This window comes from Gorilla gorilla, chromosome 10 (genome assembly GCF_029281585.2).
Source record: "Gorilla gorilla gorilla isolate KB3781 chromosome 10, NHGRI_mGorGor1-v2.1_pri, whole genome shotgun sequence".
Classification (NCBI taxonomy): Eukaryota; Metazoa; Chordata; class Mammalia; order Primates; family Hominidae; genus Gorilla; species Gorilla gorilla.
In genome coordinates this window covers 69,556,516-69,574,769 of record NC_073234.2, presented here as the reverse complement: position 1 = coordinate 69,574,769, position 18,254 = coordinate 69,556,516, and the positions used below count along the sequence as shown (strand labels likewise).

The following is an 18,254-nucleotide window of genomic DNA, read 5'->3' as shown; positions in this document are numbered from 1 at the left end:
ACACCTGTAATCCCAGCACTTTGGGAGGCTGAGGTGGGCGGATCACGAGGTCAAAAGTTGGACACCAGCCTGACCAACATGGTGAAACCCCGTCTCTACTAAAAACACAAAAATTAGCTGGGTGTGGTGGTGTGCACCTATAATCCCAGCTACTGGGGAAGCTGAGGCAGGAGAATGGCTTGAACCCAGGAGGCAGAGGTTACAGTGAGCCGAGATCATGCCACTGCACTCCAGCCTGGGCGACAGAGCAAGACTTCATCTCAAAAAAAAAAAAAAAAAAAAAAAAATAGTTTTAAGGAAGGCAGAATTAGAGATAGGCAAGTTATAGGAACCCAGGCAAGCCGTTATAATGCCAAACTAAGGCAATGGCAGGAAGGATAGAAAGAACTGGACCAGTTTTAAAACCATTATGGAACAGGAAAGGCATGTTGCAGTCCCTTCAGCCAAGTTGCAAGTTTTGAATGAGTTATCCAAACATTATTAAATGCATCTTCAGTGATGACTACCAAGCTTTTTTCCAGGAACCAACCCTCTTTTGTAAAAATGTTAGGTTAGCCTGTTCGTTCTGGTTTCTTGGGCAGTAACTGGGATGTTCAAACTATTAATTGGGATAGAACACAGAAGCTGGTTAAAAACAATATTTCTTATAGAAATTGATCTTGAACATGGATCAAGGTTCACTGCTAGCAGGAGAATCGGAGAGTGTGTGGTAATGAAAAGTTATAGTTGAGAAAACAAGCGTTTACATCAGCAACTAATTAAGAAAAAAGCAGCTCATAAGTGGATGAATGCAGTTCATAAACACATTATATCAGTTATTACACAGGAAATCTAAGGCAGAATACTGTGAAATGCAAGGTGTATAGCTTATCAACAAGAATGTAGCAAATACACCATTCAACTAAGAAGGAAATGATAAGGCTGCATCTGGGGCTGTTGACTGGAAGCACAAAGTTTCCTTTCCTTGTAGTAGTTCCTAAAGATTCCAGTTTACACGGAAAGACAGAAAGCTGTCACACCCATGGCAGGAGCGCAGAACCCAAGCGACAAATTCTAATTTTGAACAGGCAGGTGCCAGTGCATTTCTCAAACTGCAAACTAAAATGCAGAAACACGATTTTCCTGTTTCTTAGTTTTGGACCATTTTCCCCCCTCTAGCACGCCAGAGCAGGTTTTAATTGTTGTCAGGTCAGGTGGTGAGTTAACTTTGAGTGTTGAGTTGAGGGGCCAGTGGGATGTGGGTCCAGTTGAAAGGTGGATATATGTAGATCCAGACTCGAGTGATATAGGCTGCAAATAAATTGATAGTGAATTTATGAATTATTAGAAAAGAAAGGACATTCATTATGATTTAATCGCAGTTGAATGTAGGCAGCACAGAGGGCTTATACTGTGTCTTTTTTTTTTTTTTTTTAAATATACGGTGTCTATTTTGCTCACCACTCTATGCCCGGTGCCTGGAAGTGCGACTGGCACATAGTAGATGTTGCATAGTTTCAGAATGAACTTTTTAGGAATCAAAATTCTACAAACATTGCACACAGATTTAACGTTCCCTTGTTTTCCAGGTGAGGTCAGGGCGCCCTTTGGTTTCGCGCTTCTGTCCCTTTAAGAAAGTGGAGGAGAAAGAAAGTGCTGCTGGGAAAAAGGGCGGGGCCGCGAGGGGCCGCCGTCCGTCCCGCCCCTTGCCGGGCCGCGGCGCTCTGCTAGAGCGTGGCTCAGTTTTGGTAGCGGGACCCCAGAAATGTAAAGCATGAGCGGGAAGAGTCGCCAGGGCGAGTGACAGGCGAGCCCTGTGCTTTACTTCCGAGGGCGGTGTCAGCAAAGCTAGGTAAGGAGACAGGGGGGACGGTGCCTGCCCCTTTAAGATCGACTCCACCCCGCCTCTGGAGGAAAATGACGCCGCCGTCTATCCGTTCTGGAACGTAACACTTTTCATCCCGTCAGCTCTTCTTCTCATTAAGAGAAATACCAAGTGGTCACCACAGTCACATACTTCATAACCCATGCCTCATCGGTGCTGGGACGGGAGAGGGAAGCGCCGATCTAAATGACATGGGGTCCAAATCCCAAATAATCTCTATTTGCTCTGCGTTACCTTTAAACTTAGGCTGCGGTGTGTGATTCAAGTGACAGCCTAGTACTGCTTAACAGAATTAGTCTAGTGGGATACCAGGCCCTGAGAGACCCCTACGATCCCAGGACACTGATGTGGGGTAACTAACACCCACTGGAAGTCTACGCTGCGTTCACAGGCTATGTATGACCTGACATGCATTTTGGCCTGCCCTGTGTTTTGATATTTGAATGAGTTGCTGATGTTTACAAGCCGAAGCTGGCCGGGCGTGGTGGCTCGCGCCTGTAATCCCAGCACTTTGGGAGGTCGAGGCAGGAGGATCGCTTCAGGTCAGGAGTTCCAGACCAGTCTGGCCAACATGGCGAAACCTCGTCTCTACTAAAAAAAAAAAAAAAAAAAAAAAATACAAAAATTAGCCGGGCGTGGTGGCACGCCCCTGTAATCCCAGGACTCGGGAGGCTGAGATAGGAGAATCGCTTGAACCTGGGAGTCGGAGGTTGCAGTGAGCCGAGATCACGCCACTGCACTCCAGCCTGGGCAACAGAGACTCTGTCTCAAAAAAAAAAAAAAAAGGTGGAAGCTAATGTGTCAATATCTAGATTTTTTTGATGATTTTGAGAAATCAGAGGATCTGGCAGCATGTCCTGCCTAGCCTTGTTGAACTGTTTGAAAACAGTCTCCAGCTTGCCACAGCCCCTCTGTTATTTTACAGCCAGCCTGCATCACTCATTTATGATGTCCAGCCCCTTGTAGGGATTTGGATTTTTGACCCCTAAATACTTTAGTGGATTTAAGACCATTTAAAACATTTATGCAGAAGAGATCCGAGGTCCCCAAACAACTGGGTGTATAAGTTGTGTTTAAGTTGTTCCTCATTCTCATTTATTCTTATCCGGGTGTTTTTCTATATATATATATATTTTTTAAACAAATCTTAGTGATCAATTGCACAGGTGTTTTTCTGTTGGAGCAAATCTTTTCAGTTTAGGCTTGGTAAAATCGAACCATCAGATACTTTTACAGAAAGAGATTTAGGAGTTGATGTTCTTTTATTACAATTAAATCCATACAGTATTTTTAAAGGGAAAAACCTGAATCTTGATTGCATTGTTTTATGATACAACAATCTTTAATGAAATAGAGTAGTCAATATAATTTGTATTAATATATCTCTGCCCACAGACAATTATAAATTCATTAACCCCCAGAACTCTTGGCTAGACTTCATAAAGGCAAAAAACTGTGTTTGCCCTGTTAACTGCTTTATCCCACCAGTAGAATATAAGCTTCCTGAAGACAGAAGACTTCTGTTATTTTGTTCACAGTTACCAAGCATGCCTACTTTGTTAAATTTATGAAAGAACTTTAAAGGTACAGTTGGCCCACAATATAACAATATAGCAATATAAAATTACAACAATAAAAATAACACAAAAATAGTGTAACAACTACTTATATAGCATTTACGTTGTATTATGAGTCATCCAGAGATGATTTAAAGTAAAGTATACCACAGCATATGCCTAGTTTATATGCAAATATGATGCCATTTTATATAAGGGACTTGAGTATCCTCTGATTGTGGTATCCTGGAAGCAGGGGATACCGGAACCAATCACTCGAGGATACTGAAGGATGACTGTATGGCTGATTTCCTGTAAGAGGCATTTTCTTGAGGATTCTTTCAAAATCAAATGCTTGTATATTTGTTGTGTTAAATTACTAAAAGGATTCTCTTGTGAAAAGTATCATTTGAAAAGATTGGATTTTCCCAATTGACGCACCAAAGCTTTTATCTGAAATGAACTTGCACATGTGAATAATCAGATACAGTAATATACACTGTAATATTTTCTTTTTTTTTTTATGAGACGGAGTTTTGCTCTTGTTGCCCGGGAGTGCAATGGTGCGATCTCGGCACACTGCAACCTCCGCCTCCCGGGTTCAAGCAATTCTCAAGTAGTGAGATTACAGGTACCCGCCACCACGCCTGGCTAATTTTTTGTATTTTTAGTAGAGACAGGGTTTCACCATGATGGCCACGCTGGTCTTGAACACCTGACCTCGTGATCCACCGGCCTTGGCCTCCCAAAGTGCAGGGATTACAGGCATGAGCCACCGCGCCCGGCCAATATTTTCTTATTATGTAATAGGATCTAGAAACGTTGCTCTTCCTCAGAATTCTCAGTATTACTTTTTTTTTGTTTTCAGAGTCAGAGGTTCCGGTTGAGATCAAGTTGGGAGACACACCCTTGTTCATTCTTCTTGAGAAGCAGCCATTATCAACAGAACATTGACAGAACCTGTGTTTGGGGAAAGGACTGATGGCTTTGAGTCTAGGTTGGAAAGCACACAGGAACCACTGTGGTCTCCTCTTGCAGGTTCTGCGAAGCAGTGGTCTTCTCTTGTTTCCCTGTGGCCAGTGTCCCTGGAGAGGAGCTGGAAGCTTTTTGGACCCTGAGATAAAGGCTTTCCTGGAGGAGAACACTGAAGTCACCAGCAGTGGTAGCCTCACCCCTGAAATCCAGTTGCGGCTTTTGACCCCCAGATGCAAATTCTGGTGGGAGAGAGCTGACCTGTGGCCCCACAGTGATCCTTACTGGGCAATCTACTGGCCAGGAGGCCAAGCCCTGTCTAGGTACTACCCTAATGAAACCTTTAAGGCGCTACAGATCTTTGCTGTTTTCAGTTCCCTCCAACCTCTACAAAAAACCAGAGCAATGCTAGGCATGGTGGCTCATGCCTGTAGTCTCAGTACTTTGCGAGGCTGAGGCTGTAAGCTGTGATCCTGCCACTGAACTCTTGCCTGGCCTATCTCGAAAACAAAACAAAACAGAAACCGGCAAAACTGTCTTCTTTTCTTTTTTCTTTCTTTCTTTCTTTTTTTTTTTTTTTTGGTAGAGACAGGATCTTGCTATGTTGTCCAGGCTGGTCTTAAACATCTGGCCTCCTCAACCTCCCCAAGTGCTGGTATTACAGACATGAGCCTCTGAGCCTAGCCTCAGGTTAGCCATATTTTTTGGTTGCCTTGTTGCATAATTTCCCATTCTAACCCAAGCTTATCAAGCTATTTTCCCAAGTAACTGTCTCCCCAAGAGAAATCCTAGAGTCAGCTGTCAAGACCCTGGATAGCTATAAGTGATCCAGAAATCTCACCTGTTAGGAGGTTCATAGTTCATAGTGCATGACCATTGCAGAGTTCCTAGATGGAAGCTAAACACCCAGTCCTTCCGCTCTCCTTTAATTCAGTGAATGTCACTCCATAAACCTCACATTCCTTCCAGAGTTGCTTATTTTCCCATAAAACAGGAGCTGTGAGTGAGTGGGCTGTTCAAGGTTTCCCTCCTCTGTTGGGTGCAGTGCCTGTAATCCCAGTGCTTTAGGAAGCCAGTGCAGGAGGACAGCTTGAAGTCAAGAGTTTGAGACCAGCGTAGGCAACATAGTGATACCCCTATCTCTATAAAAAAAATTTTTTTTTTTTTTTTGAGACAGAGTCTCGCTCTGTCACCCAGGCTGGAGTGCAGTGGTGTGATCTCGGCTCACTGCAAGCCCCGCCTCCCGTGTTCACGCCATTCTCCTGCCTCACCCTCCCGAGTAGCTGGGACTACAGGCTCGTGCCACCATGCCCGGCTAATTTTTGTATTTTTAGTAGAGACGGGGTTTCACCATGTTGATCAGGCTGGTCTTGAACTTCTGACCTCATGATCCACCCTCCTCGGCCTCCCAAAGTGCTGGGATTACAGGCGTGAGCCACCGCGCCTGGCTTAATTTTGTATTTTTAGTAGAGACAGGGTTTCACCATGTTGACCAGGCTGGTCTTGAACCCCTGACCTCAAGTGATCCGCCAGCCTCGGCCTCCCAAAGTGCTGGGATTACAGGCATGAGCCACCGTGCCTGGCAGTAGCAGCTATTTAGACAGGGCATGTATGCCTCTACTTTGCCATAGTGTTAACTGGTTGATGTCAAGTCCCAGGTTCTTGGTGCCATCAACAAAGAATTGGACATGACACATACAAGTAGCAAGGCAGCAAACAGTTTGTTAAGCAGAATGCAATCAGCAACGGATCAGGCTGACCTGCGAGTGGTATCAGCCCCAGTTTGTTACAGTTCATGGCCTTTTATATGTTTTTTCCTCACTTGCTTAACCTTACTTTGTTTTTCATAAGTGAATTGCTCATCTTTGCCTTTCCCTCATTGTGCCTAAACCGCACTTTACTTCTCATAAGCTAATTGTGCATCCTTGCTTAACCTTATTTTATCTTTTCTGACAAAATTGCTCATCTTTACTTTTAGTTCTTGTAACCAAATTGCTACTGCAACCCCTTTCCACTTATTTTCCTTATCTTGCATGTTCTAACTCATTGCTTACTCCCGTATCTCTTACTGCTTACTGTCTTATTTCATATGTCCTGTTTCTGCTATCTTGTATGTTTTGCTTTTGGTATTGCTTCAGCTAGCCTATGTCCAACGGGTCCCCTTCACCCCTGACTTCCTCTGCCATTCTCCTGCCTCAGTAGTACCCACTGTTCCTTATTACTCCAATCCTAAGATCAAGAGTCAGCTGAAATTTGTTATTTCAGCGTTTCTCCATCCATCTTCGCTTGTTTGGTAACTATTTAGCTCCAGTCCAAATTCCTTCGTTGAATTGGACTTTGAGTTTTACCAGAGAGGTCATTATACTACATTTCAAGCAGCAGGAAAATCACTCTATGATGGAGTCAAGAGGAGACAGTGACTCTTGGATTGAGTTTACTTAATTTTAGTCTTTGTTTTAGCAGTATTTTGTCAGTCTTAATTTGTGGTGCTCGGTAGTTTCTGGAACATACTAAGTATTCAATACTTTGTCAGCCCAAATGAGAGACTGAGGCATGAGTCTCAACCAGTCAAGGTTTGTTAAGCCCAAGAAAAATGCAAGTCACAGAAAAGTTTGTGGCCTGTGCTCTTCTAAGAGGTTTTTAGGAGGCACAGTATTTATACATTTCTTTTTCTTTCTTTCTTTCTTTTTTTTTTGAGATGGAGTTTTGCTCTTGTTGCCCAGGCTGGAGTGCAATGGCACAATCTTGGCAGACTGCAGCCTTCCCCTCCCGGGTTCAAACGATTCTCTGCCTCAGCCTCCCGAGTAGCTGGGATTACAGGCATGTACCAACACGCCTGGCTAATTTTGTATTTTTAGTAGAGACAGGGTTTCACCCTGTTGGCCAGGCTGGTCTCGAACTCCTGACCTCAGGTGATCCACCCACCTTGCCTCCTAAAGTGCTGGGATTACAGGCGTGAGCCACCACACCTGGCCATTTATACATTTCTTTTCTTTCTTTTTTTTTTTTTTTTTGAGACAGAGTCTTACTCTGTCACCCAGGCTGGAGTGCAATGGCTTGATCTCTACTCACTGCAACCTCTGCCTCCTGGGTTCAAGCAATTCTCCTGCCTCAGCCTCCCAAGTAGCTGGGATTGCAGGTGCCCGCCACCACACCTGGCTAATTTTTGTATTTTTAGTAGAGATGGGATTTCACCATGTTGGCCAGGCTGGTCTCGAACTCCTGACCTCAGGTGATCCACCTGCTCAGCCTCCCAAAGTGCTGGGATTACAGGCGTGAGCCACTGCGCCTGGCTATAAATTTCTTTAAAGAGGAAATGGCATATAGGAAACGGTGGGATAGGCAGTGAGGCAAATGATTACATCCTTGTGAGATTTTAGTCAGTGCCCAGTAAATCTATGCTCTACATAAGGTGAACATTCGAAAATAGGGAGTAAAGAAGAGTTAATTATGTAGGTGTCTCAGGGCGGGCGAAGGAATGATTGCTCTCATCCTGTTTTTTTTTCTTGAGACAGGGTCTCACTTTGTCACCCAGGCTGGAGTGCAGTGGCGCAATCATTGCTCACTGCAGCCTTGACCTCCTGGGTGCAAGTGATCCTCCCACCTCAGCCTCCCAAGTAGCTGTGACTACAGGCATGTACCACCATAAGCAACTAATTTTTGTACTTTTTGTAGAGACAGGGTCTCACTATGTTGCTCAGGCTGTCAAACTCCTGATCTCAAGTGATTCTCCCCAGTTCAGCCTCCCAAAGTGTTGCGATTACAGATGTGAGCCACTGCACCTAGCCTCGTCCTGTTTTTATTCTGTACCCAGGAACATAAGCTTGTAATGGACATTGTTAGTATGAAATTTAACACTTTAGTTTTGTGGACAAGGAGTTAGACTTAGGTAGCAGACCTAAAGTTACAGTTGATATGTTCTTGTTTATGGAAGGAGATACATCTCGAAAGGTTTAGGGGTCTGCACAGAATTTATGAGCAATTTGCAATCTCCAGTCATCTGGAGATCCCTGAGACCTTTTCCTTTTGTAGGGGTCTGGCTAATGAATAGCGCTTTGACCCAAGGTTGTGAAGTAACAGCTATCTATTCACGAGAAAAGGACAGTGTTCCCTAACTCGGCCTCCAGGCTTAACTTTCCTTTTGACATATTGAGTTTTGCAGGTCTTGAGACTTTTTTTTTTTTTTTTGAGACGGAGTCTTGCTCTGTTGCCCAGGCTGGAGTGCAGTGGTGCAATCCCACTCACTACAAGCTCTGCCTCCCGGGTTCACACCATTCTCTTGACTCAGCCCCCCAAGTAGCTGGGACTATAGGTGCCCGCCACCACGCCCAGCTAATTTTTTCGTACTTTTAGTAGAGACGGGGTTTCACTGTGTTAGCCAGGATGGTCTCGATCTCCTGACCTCGTGATCCACCCGTCTTGGCCTCCCAAAGTGCTGGGATTACAGGCATGAGCCACTGCGCCCGGCCTGAGACTTTTTATTTTCCTTTACCACTTTTTTTTTTTTTTTTTGAAACAGTCTTGCTGTGTCACCCAGGCTGGAGTGCAGTGGTGCAATCTTGGCTCACTGCAACCTCTACTTCCCAGGTTCAAGCAATTCTCCTGCCTCAGCCTCCCAAGTAGCTGAGATTACAGGCACCCACCACCATCCCTGGCTAATTTTTGTATTTTTTATTTTATTTTTTTAATTTTTTGAGATGGAGTCTTGCTCTGTCACCCAGGCTGGAGCACAGTGGCATAATCTCAGCTCACTGCAACCTCTGCCTCCTGGGTTCAAGTGATTCTCCTGCCTCAGCCTCCTGACTAGCTGGGACTGTACACACACACCACCATGCCTGGCTAACTTTTGGATTTTTAGTAGAGATGGGGTTTTGCCAGATTGGCCAGGCTGGTCTTGAATTCCTGGCCTCAAGTGATCTGCCTACCTTGGTCTCCCAAAGTGCTGGGATTACAGGCGTGAGCCACCGTGCCCAGCCTACAACTTTTTTTTGAAAAAAATTGACTTGAATAGCATAATCAGTCAGTTGTGTGGTACTGTGCTTCACACCTGCTGAAGAGAAAGACCAAATGACTAGGTCCTTTCTTCTGCCACCTCTGCCCAGCTCTGGAGATGGACTTTTTGTGTCACTCTAGTCAGACCAAACTTGCCAAGGTTGGACCAAGTTCTTCTGCTACTTTTCACTATTTCTTTTGTCCAGTCAACCTAAAGACATCTCTTTTCTTTCTTTTCCTTTTCTTTTCTTTTTTCTTTTTTTGGATACCTCTTATTTGCTGAGACCAGCTCGGTTGGGGAGACCCTAACCCAGTGACGCTAGAGGAATTAAAGATACACACACAGAAATGTAGAGGTGTGAAGTGGGAAATCAGGGGTCTCACAGCCTTCAGACCTGAGAGCCCCGAACGGAGATTTACCCACATATTTATTAACAGCAAGCCAATCATTAGCATTGTTTCTATAGATATTAGATTAACTAAAAGTATCCCTTATGGGAAATGAAGGGATGGGCTGAAATAAAGGGATGGGTTGGGTTAGTTATCTGCAGCAGGAGCATGTCCTTAAGGCACAGATCGCCCATGCTATTGTTTGTGGTTTAAGAACGCCTTTAAGCAGTTCTCTGCCCTGGGCAGGCCAGGTGTTCCTTGCCCTCATTCCGGTAAACCCACAGCCTTCCAGCGTGGGTGTTATGGCCATCATGAACATGTCACAGTGCTGCAGAGATTTTGTTTATAGCCAGTTTTGGGGCCAGTTTATAGCCAGATTTTGGGGGGCCTGTTCCCAACATTTATTTTTCCTCATCTCTCTGAGACATGTTTCTCCTTTTTAATTTAGGTATCTTTTGGATAATCCTGATGTTGTCAGAGGAAAATCTGTGTTAGATCTTGGGAGTGGATGTGGAGCTACAGCTATTGCTGCTAAGATGAGTGGGGCATCAAGGATCTTGGCCAATGACATAGACCCTAGTAAGGATTCATATTTTAAAATATTTAAGGCTCATCTTTTTTTTTCCTCCGGGATAAATATGTACACGTGCTCAGTGTGGTAGCTTATCATTATATGTATTTTGTGATTGGACATTGTGAATCTCTGTGCACTGGGACATTATCTGTAGGAATCCCCTGAGGTCTGAGTAGATGGTGCATTTTTCCCAAGAGGATTTGTGTCTGCCAGACATCCAGAGGGAGCACTTATGTTAATTTATGGGCTAGGAATTCCTGAAATATGTAAATAGTGTTTATTTGACCCCAAACCCAAGTGAGTATTGGCCTGTCTTTGAGGGTTATTTTTATTCCATTAGAACCCAGGCTGAGACAGGTAAGTTTTTATTTGATCTGACTTTCTTCTGGCCTACCCTTTCACTGAGAATATAGTCCTTGAAAACCTTTATTTAATTTAATTTATTTATTTATTTTGAGACAGAGTCTCTCTCTGTCACCCAGGCTGGAGTGCAGTAGCACAATCTCAGCTCACTGCAAGCTCCGCCTCCCGGGTTCACACCATTCTCCTGCCTCAGCCTCCTGAGTAGCTGGGACTATAGGTGCCTGCCACCATGCCTGGCTAATTTTTTTTTTTTTGTATTTTTAGTAGAGATGGGGTTTCACCATGTTAGTCAGGATGGTCTCAATCTCCTGACCTCGTGATCTGCCCGTCTTGGCCTCCCAAAGTGCTAGGATTACAGGCATGAGCCACCGCGCCTGGCTGAAAACCTTTATTTTATAAAGGAGTCTCAGTTCTTTTTTTTTCTTTTTTTTTTTTGGATACAGAGTCTCACTCCATTGCCCAGGCTGGAGTGCAGTGGCACGGTCTTGGCTCACTGCAACCTCCACCTCATGGGTTCAAGTGATTCTCCTGCCTCAGCCTCCCGAGTAGCTGGGATTACAGGCATGCACCACCACGCCCAGCTAATTTTTGTATTTTTATTAGAGACAGGGTTTGACCATGTTGGCCAGGCTGGTGTCAAACTCCTGACCTCAGGTGATCCACCCACCTCAGCCTCCCAAAGTACTGGGATTATAGGCGTGAGCCACTGCGCCCAGCCAAGGGGTCTCAGTTCTAATTTATTGCCATGCTCAGTCAAGCCCAAGTCTCGTTTCCCTGTCCACAGTAAAAATCAAAATCTTTTGGTTAATGAAATCAGCAAATATTCCTAAAAGTCCCAGCATTTCTAGGTGTTTTGAATTGTTTGTTTTCAGGATATCCAGTCATGTATTTGGAAATTGTGGTATAGCTTATATTGGGATAACCTTTATACTTCTTTACTTTAAAAAACAACTTTCATCAAAAAGGAAGAAAAATATATTGTTAGCAGATCTTCTAAATTATTTAATCAACATGGAATTATAACAGCCTAGCATATACCAATTCATTTTGTGCTTTTTTTTTTTTTAAGTTGCAGGAATGGCTATTACACTAAATTGTGAATTGAACAGACTGAATCCTTTTCCTATTTTAATCCAAAACATTTTGAATTTGGAACAAGATAAGTGGGACCTTGTTGTTCTTGGCGATATGTTTTATGATGAAGACCTTGCAGATAGTCTTCATCAGTGGCTGAAGAAGTGCTTCTGGACCTATAGAACTCGAGTACTGATTGGTGACCCTGGGCGGCCCCAGTTCAGTGGACACAGCATTCAGCATTACCTGCACAAAGTGGTAGAATATTCACTTTTGGAGCCTACTAGGCAGGAAAACAGTGGACTGACAACAAGCACAGTGTGGGATTTTCAGCCTTGAGTTGTCAAAGTGCTTCCAAGTATGAATATAGTAATGTTTGGATCTGACTCTAAAAGTTTTCTCTATAGGAGATACTCTCCAGTTTAATGAATGTAATTCTTGTTAAATGGAAAATCTTGTTTTTACAATATGAAGGTTTAGAGTTTTGTTTACTTTTGTCATGTAACTGGTTCTGTATTTCTATGCATGCCAATTATACACATCTCTATCTGCACTTTTTTTTCTATTTTAACCGCTGAAGGAATATGATTATACAATGCCATACTCAATGGTGGCAGCATTTAATTTAAGTAATGGAGAAGAACTAAACATTGTAGCTGGATCTGTTTCTGTAGTCGAGGACAACTGTGATGTAACTTTGAATTAAACAAACAAAACAAAACATAGAAGAAGACTATATATATATTTTTTCTTTTTTTAGAGACAGTCTCACTTTGCTCCCAGGCTGGAATGCAGTGGCTATTCAGAGGCTTAATCATTGGGCACTGCAGCCTTGAACTCTGGGCTTTTTTTTTTTTGAGATGGAGTCTCAGCTCTGTCGTCCAGGCTGGAGTGCAGTGGCTCATGTCTCGGCTCACTGTAGCCTCCACCTCCCCCGTTCAAGCGATTGTCCTGTCTCAGCCTCCAGAGTAGCTGGGATTTTAGGTGTGCACCACCATGCCTGGCTAATTTTTGTATTTTTAGTAGAGACGGGGTTTTGCCATGTTGGCCAGGCCGGTCTCAAACTCCTGACCTCAGGTGATCCACCCGCCTTGGCCTCCCAAAGTGCTAGGATTACAGGTGTGAGCCACCACGCCAGCCTGACGCTGTTTTTTACTTCTATCACTTCCTTTTGATTTTTTCTTATAGCTTCTATCTCTGCTTACGTCACCCATCATTCTTGCGTGTTGTATGCTTTTTGCATTAGAGCCCTTTGCATGTTAATCAGTTATTTTAAATTTATGATCTGGTAATTCTAAAATGTCTGCCATAACTGAGTCTGGTTCTGATGCTTGTTTTCTTTTCAGACTGTTTTTTTTGTCTTTTAGCATGCCTTGTAATTTTTTGTTGATAGCTAGACATGATGTATTGGATAAATAAACAAGTAAACTAAGGTAGCATGAGGTTTTAAAATCTGGGTAGGGCTACTGTTTGCTGTAGTGTAGATATTACAGGCTAAATTTTCCTCTAGTGTCCTGGCTATTGTCTCCTCTGTTATCTTTGAGTTTCCCTAGAGATTCCTTCTTATATAGAGTCTGAAGCTTGTAGTTTTTTTCACCTGTAATTCCCTGTTATATACAGTAGCCTAACTGATGTGATAAGGTATGGGAGAAGGTATGTTCTCTAGTCCTGTGATTAAGTCTCAGTCAGTTAAGTCAGCCTGTGCCCCTGCTGTGACCTTCACAAGTGCTTTCAGCTTTTCTTTTGTCACTTTGGTGAGACAGGAAAGCTAGAGGCAGCTGGAGTTGGGTGCTTCCTTTCCCCCAGGTCAACGAGGCTCTGGTAAAATAGTTTCCCTTGAGAACTGGCTTTTGTTAAGGAGAATTGAACACTTGGGCATATTTCAAAATGGTTACTTTCCCTATCCTCATACCAGAAGAGGGGATTTTTCTCTGATCCTCACCCTGAGAACCTGGTAGGTATCCTGGAGGTAAAACTATGAAAGTGTGGTGTCTCCCCTAGGAGTGGGCCCCCTGGAGTTTGTTTGTTTTAATTTAACAAAGTTTAACTGAGCAAAGAACAATCTGTGAATTGGGCAGCTCCCAAAAGCAGAATAGGTTCAGAGTGACTGCAGGGTTGCCACACCTGGTTAGATAACGTTTATGGACAGATTCCTAGAGCTTTTGATTCTTTTTTTTTTTTTTTTTGAGACAGAGTTTCACTCTTATTGCCCAGGCTGGAGTGCAATGGTGCGATCTTGGCTCACTGCAACCTCCACCTCCTGGGTTAAAGTGATTCTCCTGCCTTAGCCTCCTGAGTAGCTGGGATTACAGGTATACACCACCAAACCCAGCTGGGATTACAGGCATGCACCACCATGCCCAGCTAATTTTTGTATTTTTAGTAAAGACAGGGCTTCGCCATGTTGGCCAGGCTGGTCTCGAACTCCTGACCTCAGGTGATCCACCTGCCTCAGCCTCCCAAAGTGCTGGGATTACAGGTGTGAGCCACTGTGCCAGGCTGGAGCTTTTGATTCTTAAGTCCATCCACATGGAGCCTCCAGCAACTCAGGAATTACAGCATAAATGTTCCTATTGGTACTGGCTCCAGCAACAGGCTTCTGCTCCCTGTAACCTATGGTTCTTTGTATTTGCGTTTCTAATTTGTGAGGCATTCTCTCTTTAACCTTAATTCTCTAATGGATCTAAGTGTTGTTGATTTTTCAGTTTATTGAGCTTTTTTCTTATTGTGAGGATGGGAATGATGACTTCCAATCTCTTTATATTAGAAAATGTAAATCAGACTAGAGACTGGAAATTTTTGTTGTTGTTGTTGGGTGTTTTGTTTTGTTTGTTTTTAGACAGGTCTTGCTCTCTCATCCAGGCTGGAGTTCAGCGATGCGACCGTGCTCACTGCAGCCTCGACTTTCTAGGCTCAGGTAATCCTCCCACTTCAGCCTCCTTAGTAGCTAGGCCTGTAGGCATGCACCACCATGATGCCTGGCTAGTTGTTTTATTTTGTATTTTTTGTAGACATGGAGTCTTGCTACATTGGCCAGGCTGGGTATTACTGGGTATTTCTTTCTTTCCTCCTTTATTTCTTTCCATATTTACTTATTCAATGAATATTTGAGTGCTTATTATATACCAGGCACTGTTCTAGGCACTGGGGATATGGGGATACAGCAATGAAAAAAAAAAGATAAATATTTTGTCCTTATGAAATTTGTATTCTAGAGTAGGGAGACATAATGAACAAATGAAAACAGGCATCAGATGGTGATAGGTAGTAAGGAGAAAAAGAAGTAAGGGTAATAGGGAATACTGGGTACTGGATGGGGTACAGATATTGTAAACAGAGTGGTGAGAAATAGTTAATACAACTAGCAACATAAAAAAGGAGAAATATCAAACTGCAAACTGTTTTAGGAAGATAAATCCTTCATAGACCCAAAGAAGCTCACAATTTAGATGTCGAAACTAGTTTCTGCAAAAAGGGGAAAATGTGATTGACTTGGTTAAATATTCAGTATTAAATTTTATTGAATTTGTGTTTAGAAAAATTTCATAGATAGAACAGGCCTAACCCATTTTGCACATATATACATATGCACCACCTTTGCAGTGGCAACATATATATCCACACTATAAACATACCACATTTATAAATCTTGTAAGGACAAGAAATGGAGTTGAATAAGTAACCCCCAACATATACGAGAAAGTTAGCATACTTACCCCGTTTTTCACTACATCAGAGGCAAAATAAGAAATCTTTTAAGAAAATCTCAAGACAGGCTCATGGCAAAATGAATATGCTAAATTTGGGGGTTGGTTTAAGCATGGTATGTGTCAGGTAATTTTGTGATTACCAAAAAGTTTTCACTTGAAAACTAAGACCTTTGCTGTTTATTTCACAATGTGAAATCAATAAACCTGAGGATACAAGTCTCTGTAGTGATATTCTGTATTTACTCATTTTTACACATTTTTGAATGCAATTTTGCTAAGGAAGGAAAGCTTACAGATGAATAAAATGTAACTGGGAAGAGTAGCCATAAAAATCAATGAATTGATGTGGCTGGGCAAGAGCCTCTGTAATACTAATATGCTGAATGGCTAATAAGTCACTTCATTTCGGTGAAACAAATACCTAAATTCTTTGGAGAATTAACAGGCTTGATGTTCAGGTCTGCTTTTGGCAAATGGGCATTTAAATACTCCAAGAAGGTAAGAGCCAGAAAATAGGAAGGTAACTATGCTTTTAGAAATATGTTTACTTAGATTCTCCCAAGGTTTATACTTACAGGTAAACTGAGAACAATAGCTCAAATACCTACATAGGAGAAGGAAATCTCAAGGGAAAACAGTTAATTTTAAAGTTATTTAAGAAACAGAATCCAACACCATAGGATCAGAGTTCATGCTAGGATTATCATTTCAAAAATAATGACTCATCCAACAGATATAGAATAATAGCACTATTAAGATGTTTAAAAGTAAAGCACAAACCATGTATATACCAAGACTTAGCTAATTCTCTGAGAGTTATAACTTAAGACAATAAAATAATTAAAAATAGTGTTAACATTAAGTAGAATGCAAATCTCTATAGATGGTTTCCTGGGAAAGTAGTTTTGATAAGCTTTCCTAGCATTGATCATCTTCAAAAAAGCATCAATAAACAGTCCATGTCACTTGCTTTAGTTTGTTTGGGCCTACTAATTGCTCCAACACTTCTCGGGAATGATCTATAAAAGAAAACAATGACAATATATTAATTGACAATAAAAAATGTTTAATGTTTCCTCATGTCTAACTGGAGGTGATGTTAATTATTATACAGTTATTTAAAGGATTAAAGGAGGTGATCTATAAAGCACAATATACAACTAACTCACTAATAATTAATTAATGGTAGCCCTCACTATCATTAGGTGTAGTGCACCTATCATGGTATTACTTGTTTAAAAAAAAAAACCAGGTATTTGTTGTTTTCTCTGTAATTTCATCATAATTCCACCAACCAGAGTAATGGTCTAATTTCACCATTAACCTGTGTTAATGGTTAATAACTTTTTTCAGGATCTTAGCCGGAAATAGATGATTCACTAAAGTGGGGTGACTGAACAGCATTTAATGAAGGGAATATTTACCAAAAAAGTAGGATTAAAGAAAGCCAATAGGTACGGTAAACCACCTTGGGAAGCTGCAACACACCCAAAGGGTTAGAGGAGGTAGTAGTCACCGAACGTGACAAGTTGACCTGTAGCTGAACATTTTTCCATGTCTGTATAATACTACTATAAAGCATGATTTTAAATAGATAACCATTATATAAATACACTGTAATTTAACCAATCTATATTATTGGACATTTAGATGTTTTCAGTTTTTCACAATGTACAGTCGTGATTTTGATATAGTTTCCATCCTCGTTTTAGGATGTCTTTTAAAAATTTGAATTAAAGCAAAAATACTGATAAAATTTTGTTAGTTTAAATATTACTCATAAGTTTAATAAACTTGTTTCCATAGATACAACCTATGTTTTATGTACAACATATCTCTAACCTAGTCTTGGAAATCCTGTAATTTGGTGGTTCCTAGACAGATTTCACAGACCAGTAGAAAAAAAAAAAAAGATGGGCCCAACATATACAGTGACAAAATTTTATTTTAAGTTAAACAAAATTAAGCAAAAATACCAAGGTTTATTGCCAGCAAGAGAACCGGAGAGTGTATAGAAATGAAAAGTTATTATCATTGGGAAAATAAAGGTTTACAATTTTTTAAAAAAGCAGCTAGTAAGATAAATGCAGTTTTATTCATGGTCATAAAAATATTATTGGTTATTGTAGAGGAAATCTCAATCAAAGATAGGTTCAAATTATGTTGAAAGTAAAAGAATGGACAAAGACATACCATTTAAATGGCAACCATGACAAAGCTGGGTGGCTATAGAAGAAGGGGGAAACACTTTCCCAACTCTTTCTGTGAGGCCAGTGTTACCCTGATACCAAAGCCAGACAAAGACATCACATAAAAAAGAAAACTGCAGACAAGGATCTTTTATTAATGTAGACTAAAAAATGCTCAATAAAACACCAGCACACCAAATCCAGCCACTAGAAGAAAGGATTACATACCATGACCAACTGAGATTTATCATAGGAATGCAAGGTTAGTTTAACATCTGAAAATCAATTAGTATAATATACTGTGTTAATGTCCTATTGCTGCTGTAACAAATTACCACAAATTTAGTGGCTTAAAGCAACAAATTTGTTATTGTACAGTTTTGAAGGTCAGAATTCCAAAATGGGTCTCACTGGGCTAAAATCAGGTGTGGGCAGGTCTGCGTTACTTTTTAGAGGAAAGTCTTATCTTTTTTTTTTTTGGAGGCTCTACAGGGGAATCTACTTCCTTTACTTTTCTAGCTTCTAGAAACTACCACATTCCTTGCATTCCTTCCTGCTTATTTAAAGTGA

The 18,254-nt window shown here is 41.7% G+C and overlaps 2 protein-coding genes across 9 annotated transcripts in view; one reads left to right on the top strand and one right to left on the bottom strand.

The window, feature by feature from the left end:
- The first annotated feature begins 1,634 nt into the window (after positions 1 to 1,634).
- Positions 1,635 to 15,711, top strand: ETFBKMT (electron transfer flavoprotein subunit beta lysine methyltransferase). Of its 2 annotated transcripts, none has more exons than XM_004052941.5 (4): positions 1,635 to 1,831; positions 4,289 to 4,715; positions 10,223 to 10,353; positions 11,781 to 15,711. In XM_004052941.5, exons 2-4 carry the CDS (start codon positions 4,402 to 4,404, stop codon positions 12,122 to 12,124), a joined length of 789 nt encoding a protein of 262 aa, XP_004052989.1. In that variant the 5' UTR covers positions 1,635 to 1,831; positions 4,289 to 4,401; the 3' UTR covers positions 12,125 to 15,711. The 2 variants fall into 2 exon arrangements, with proteins under 2 accessions (XP_004052989.1, XP_055213909.1); XM_055357934.2 differs by lacking the exon at positions 1,635 to 1,831 and adding an exon at positions 2,068 to 2,260 and having other exon boundaries at positions 11,781 to 13,221.
- AMN1 (antagonist of mitotic exit network 1 homolog) overlaps positions 15,273 to 18,254 on the bottom strand; it is a 57,992-nt gene continuing 55,010 nt past the window's right edge. For all 7 annotated transcript variants that reach the window (XM_031000920.3, XM_055357938.2, XM_031000918.3 and 4 more), the window contains one exon: positions 15,273 to 16,514. In XM_031000920.3, coding sequence (XP_030856780.1) covers positions 16,441 to 16,514 — 74 coding nt within the window. In that variant the 3' untranslated portion in view covers positions 15,273 to 16,440. The remainder of the gene's footprint in view (positions 16,515 to 18,254) is intronic.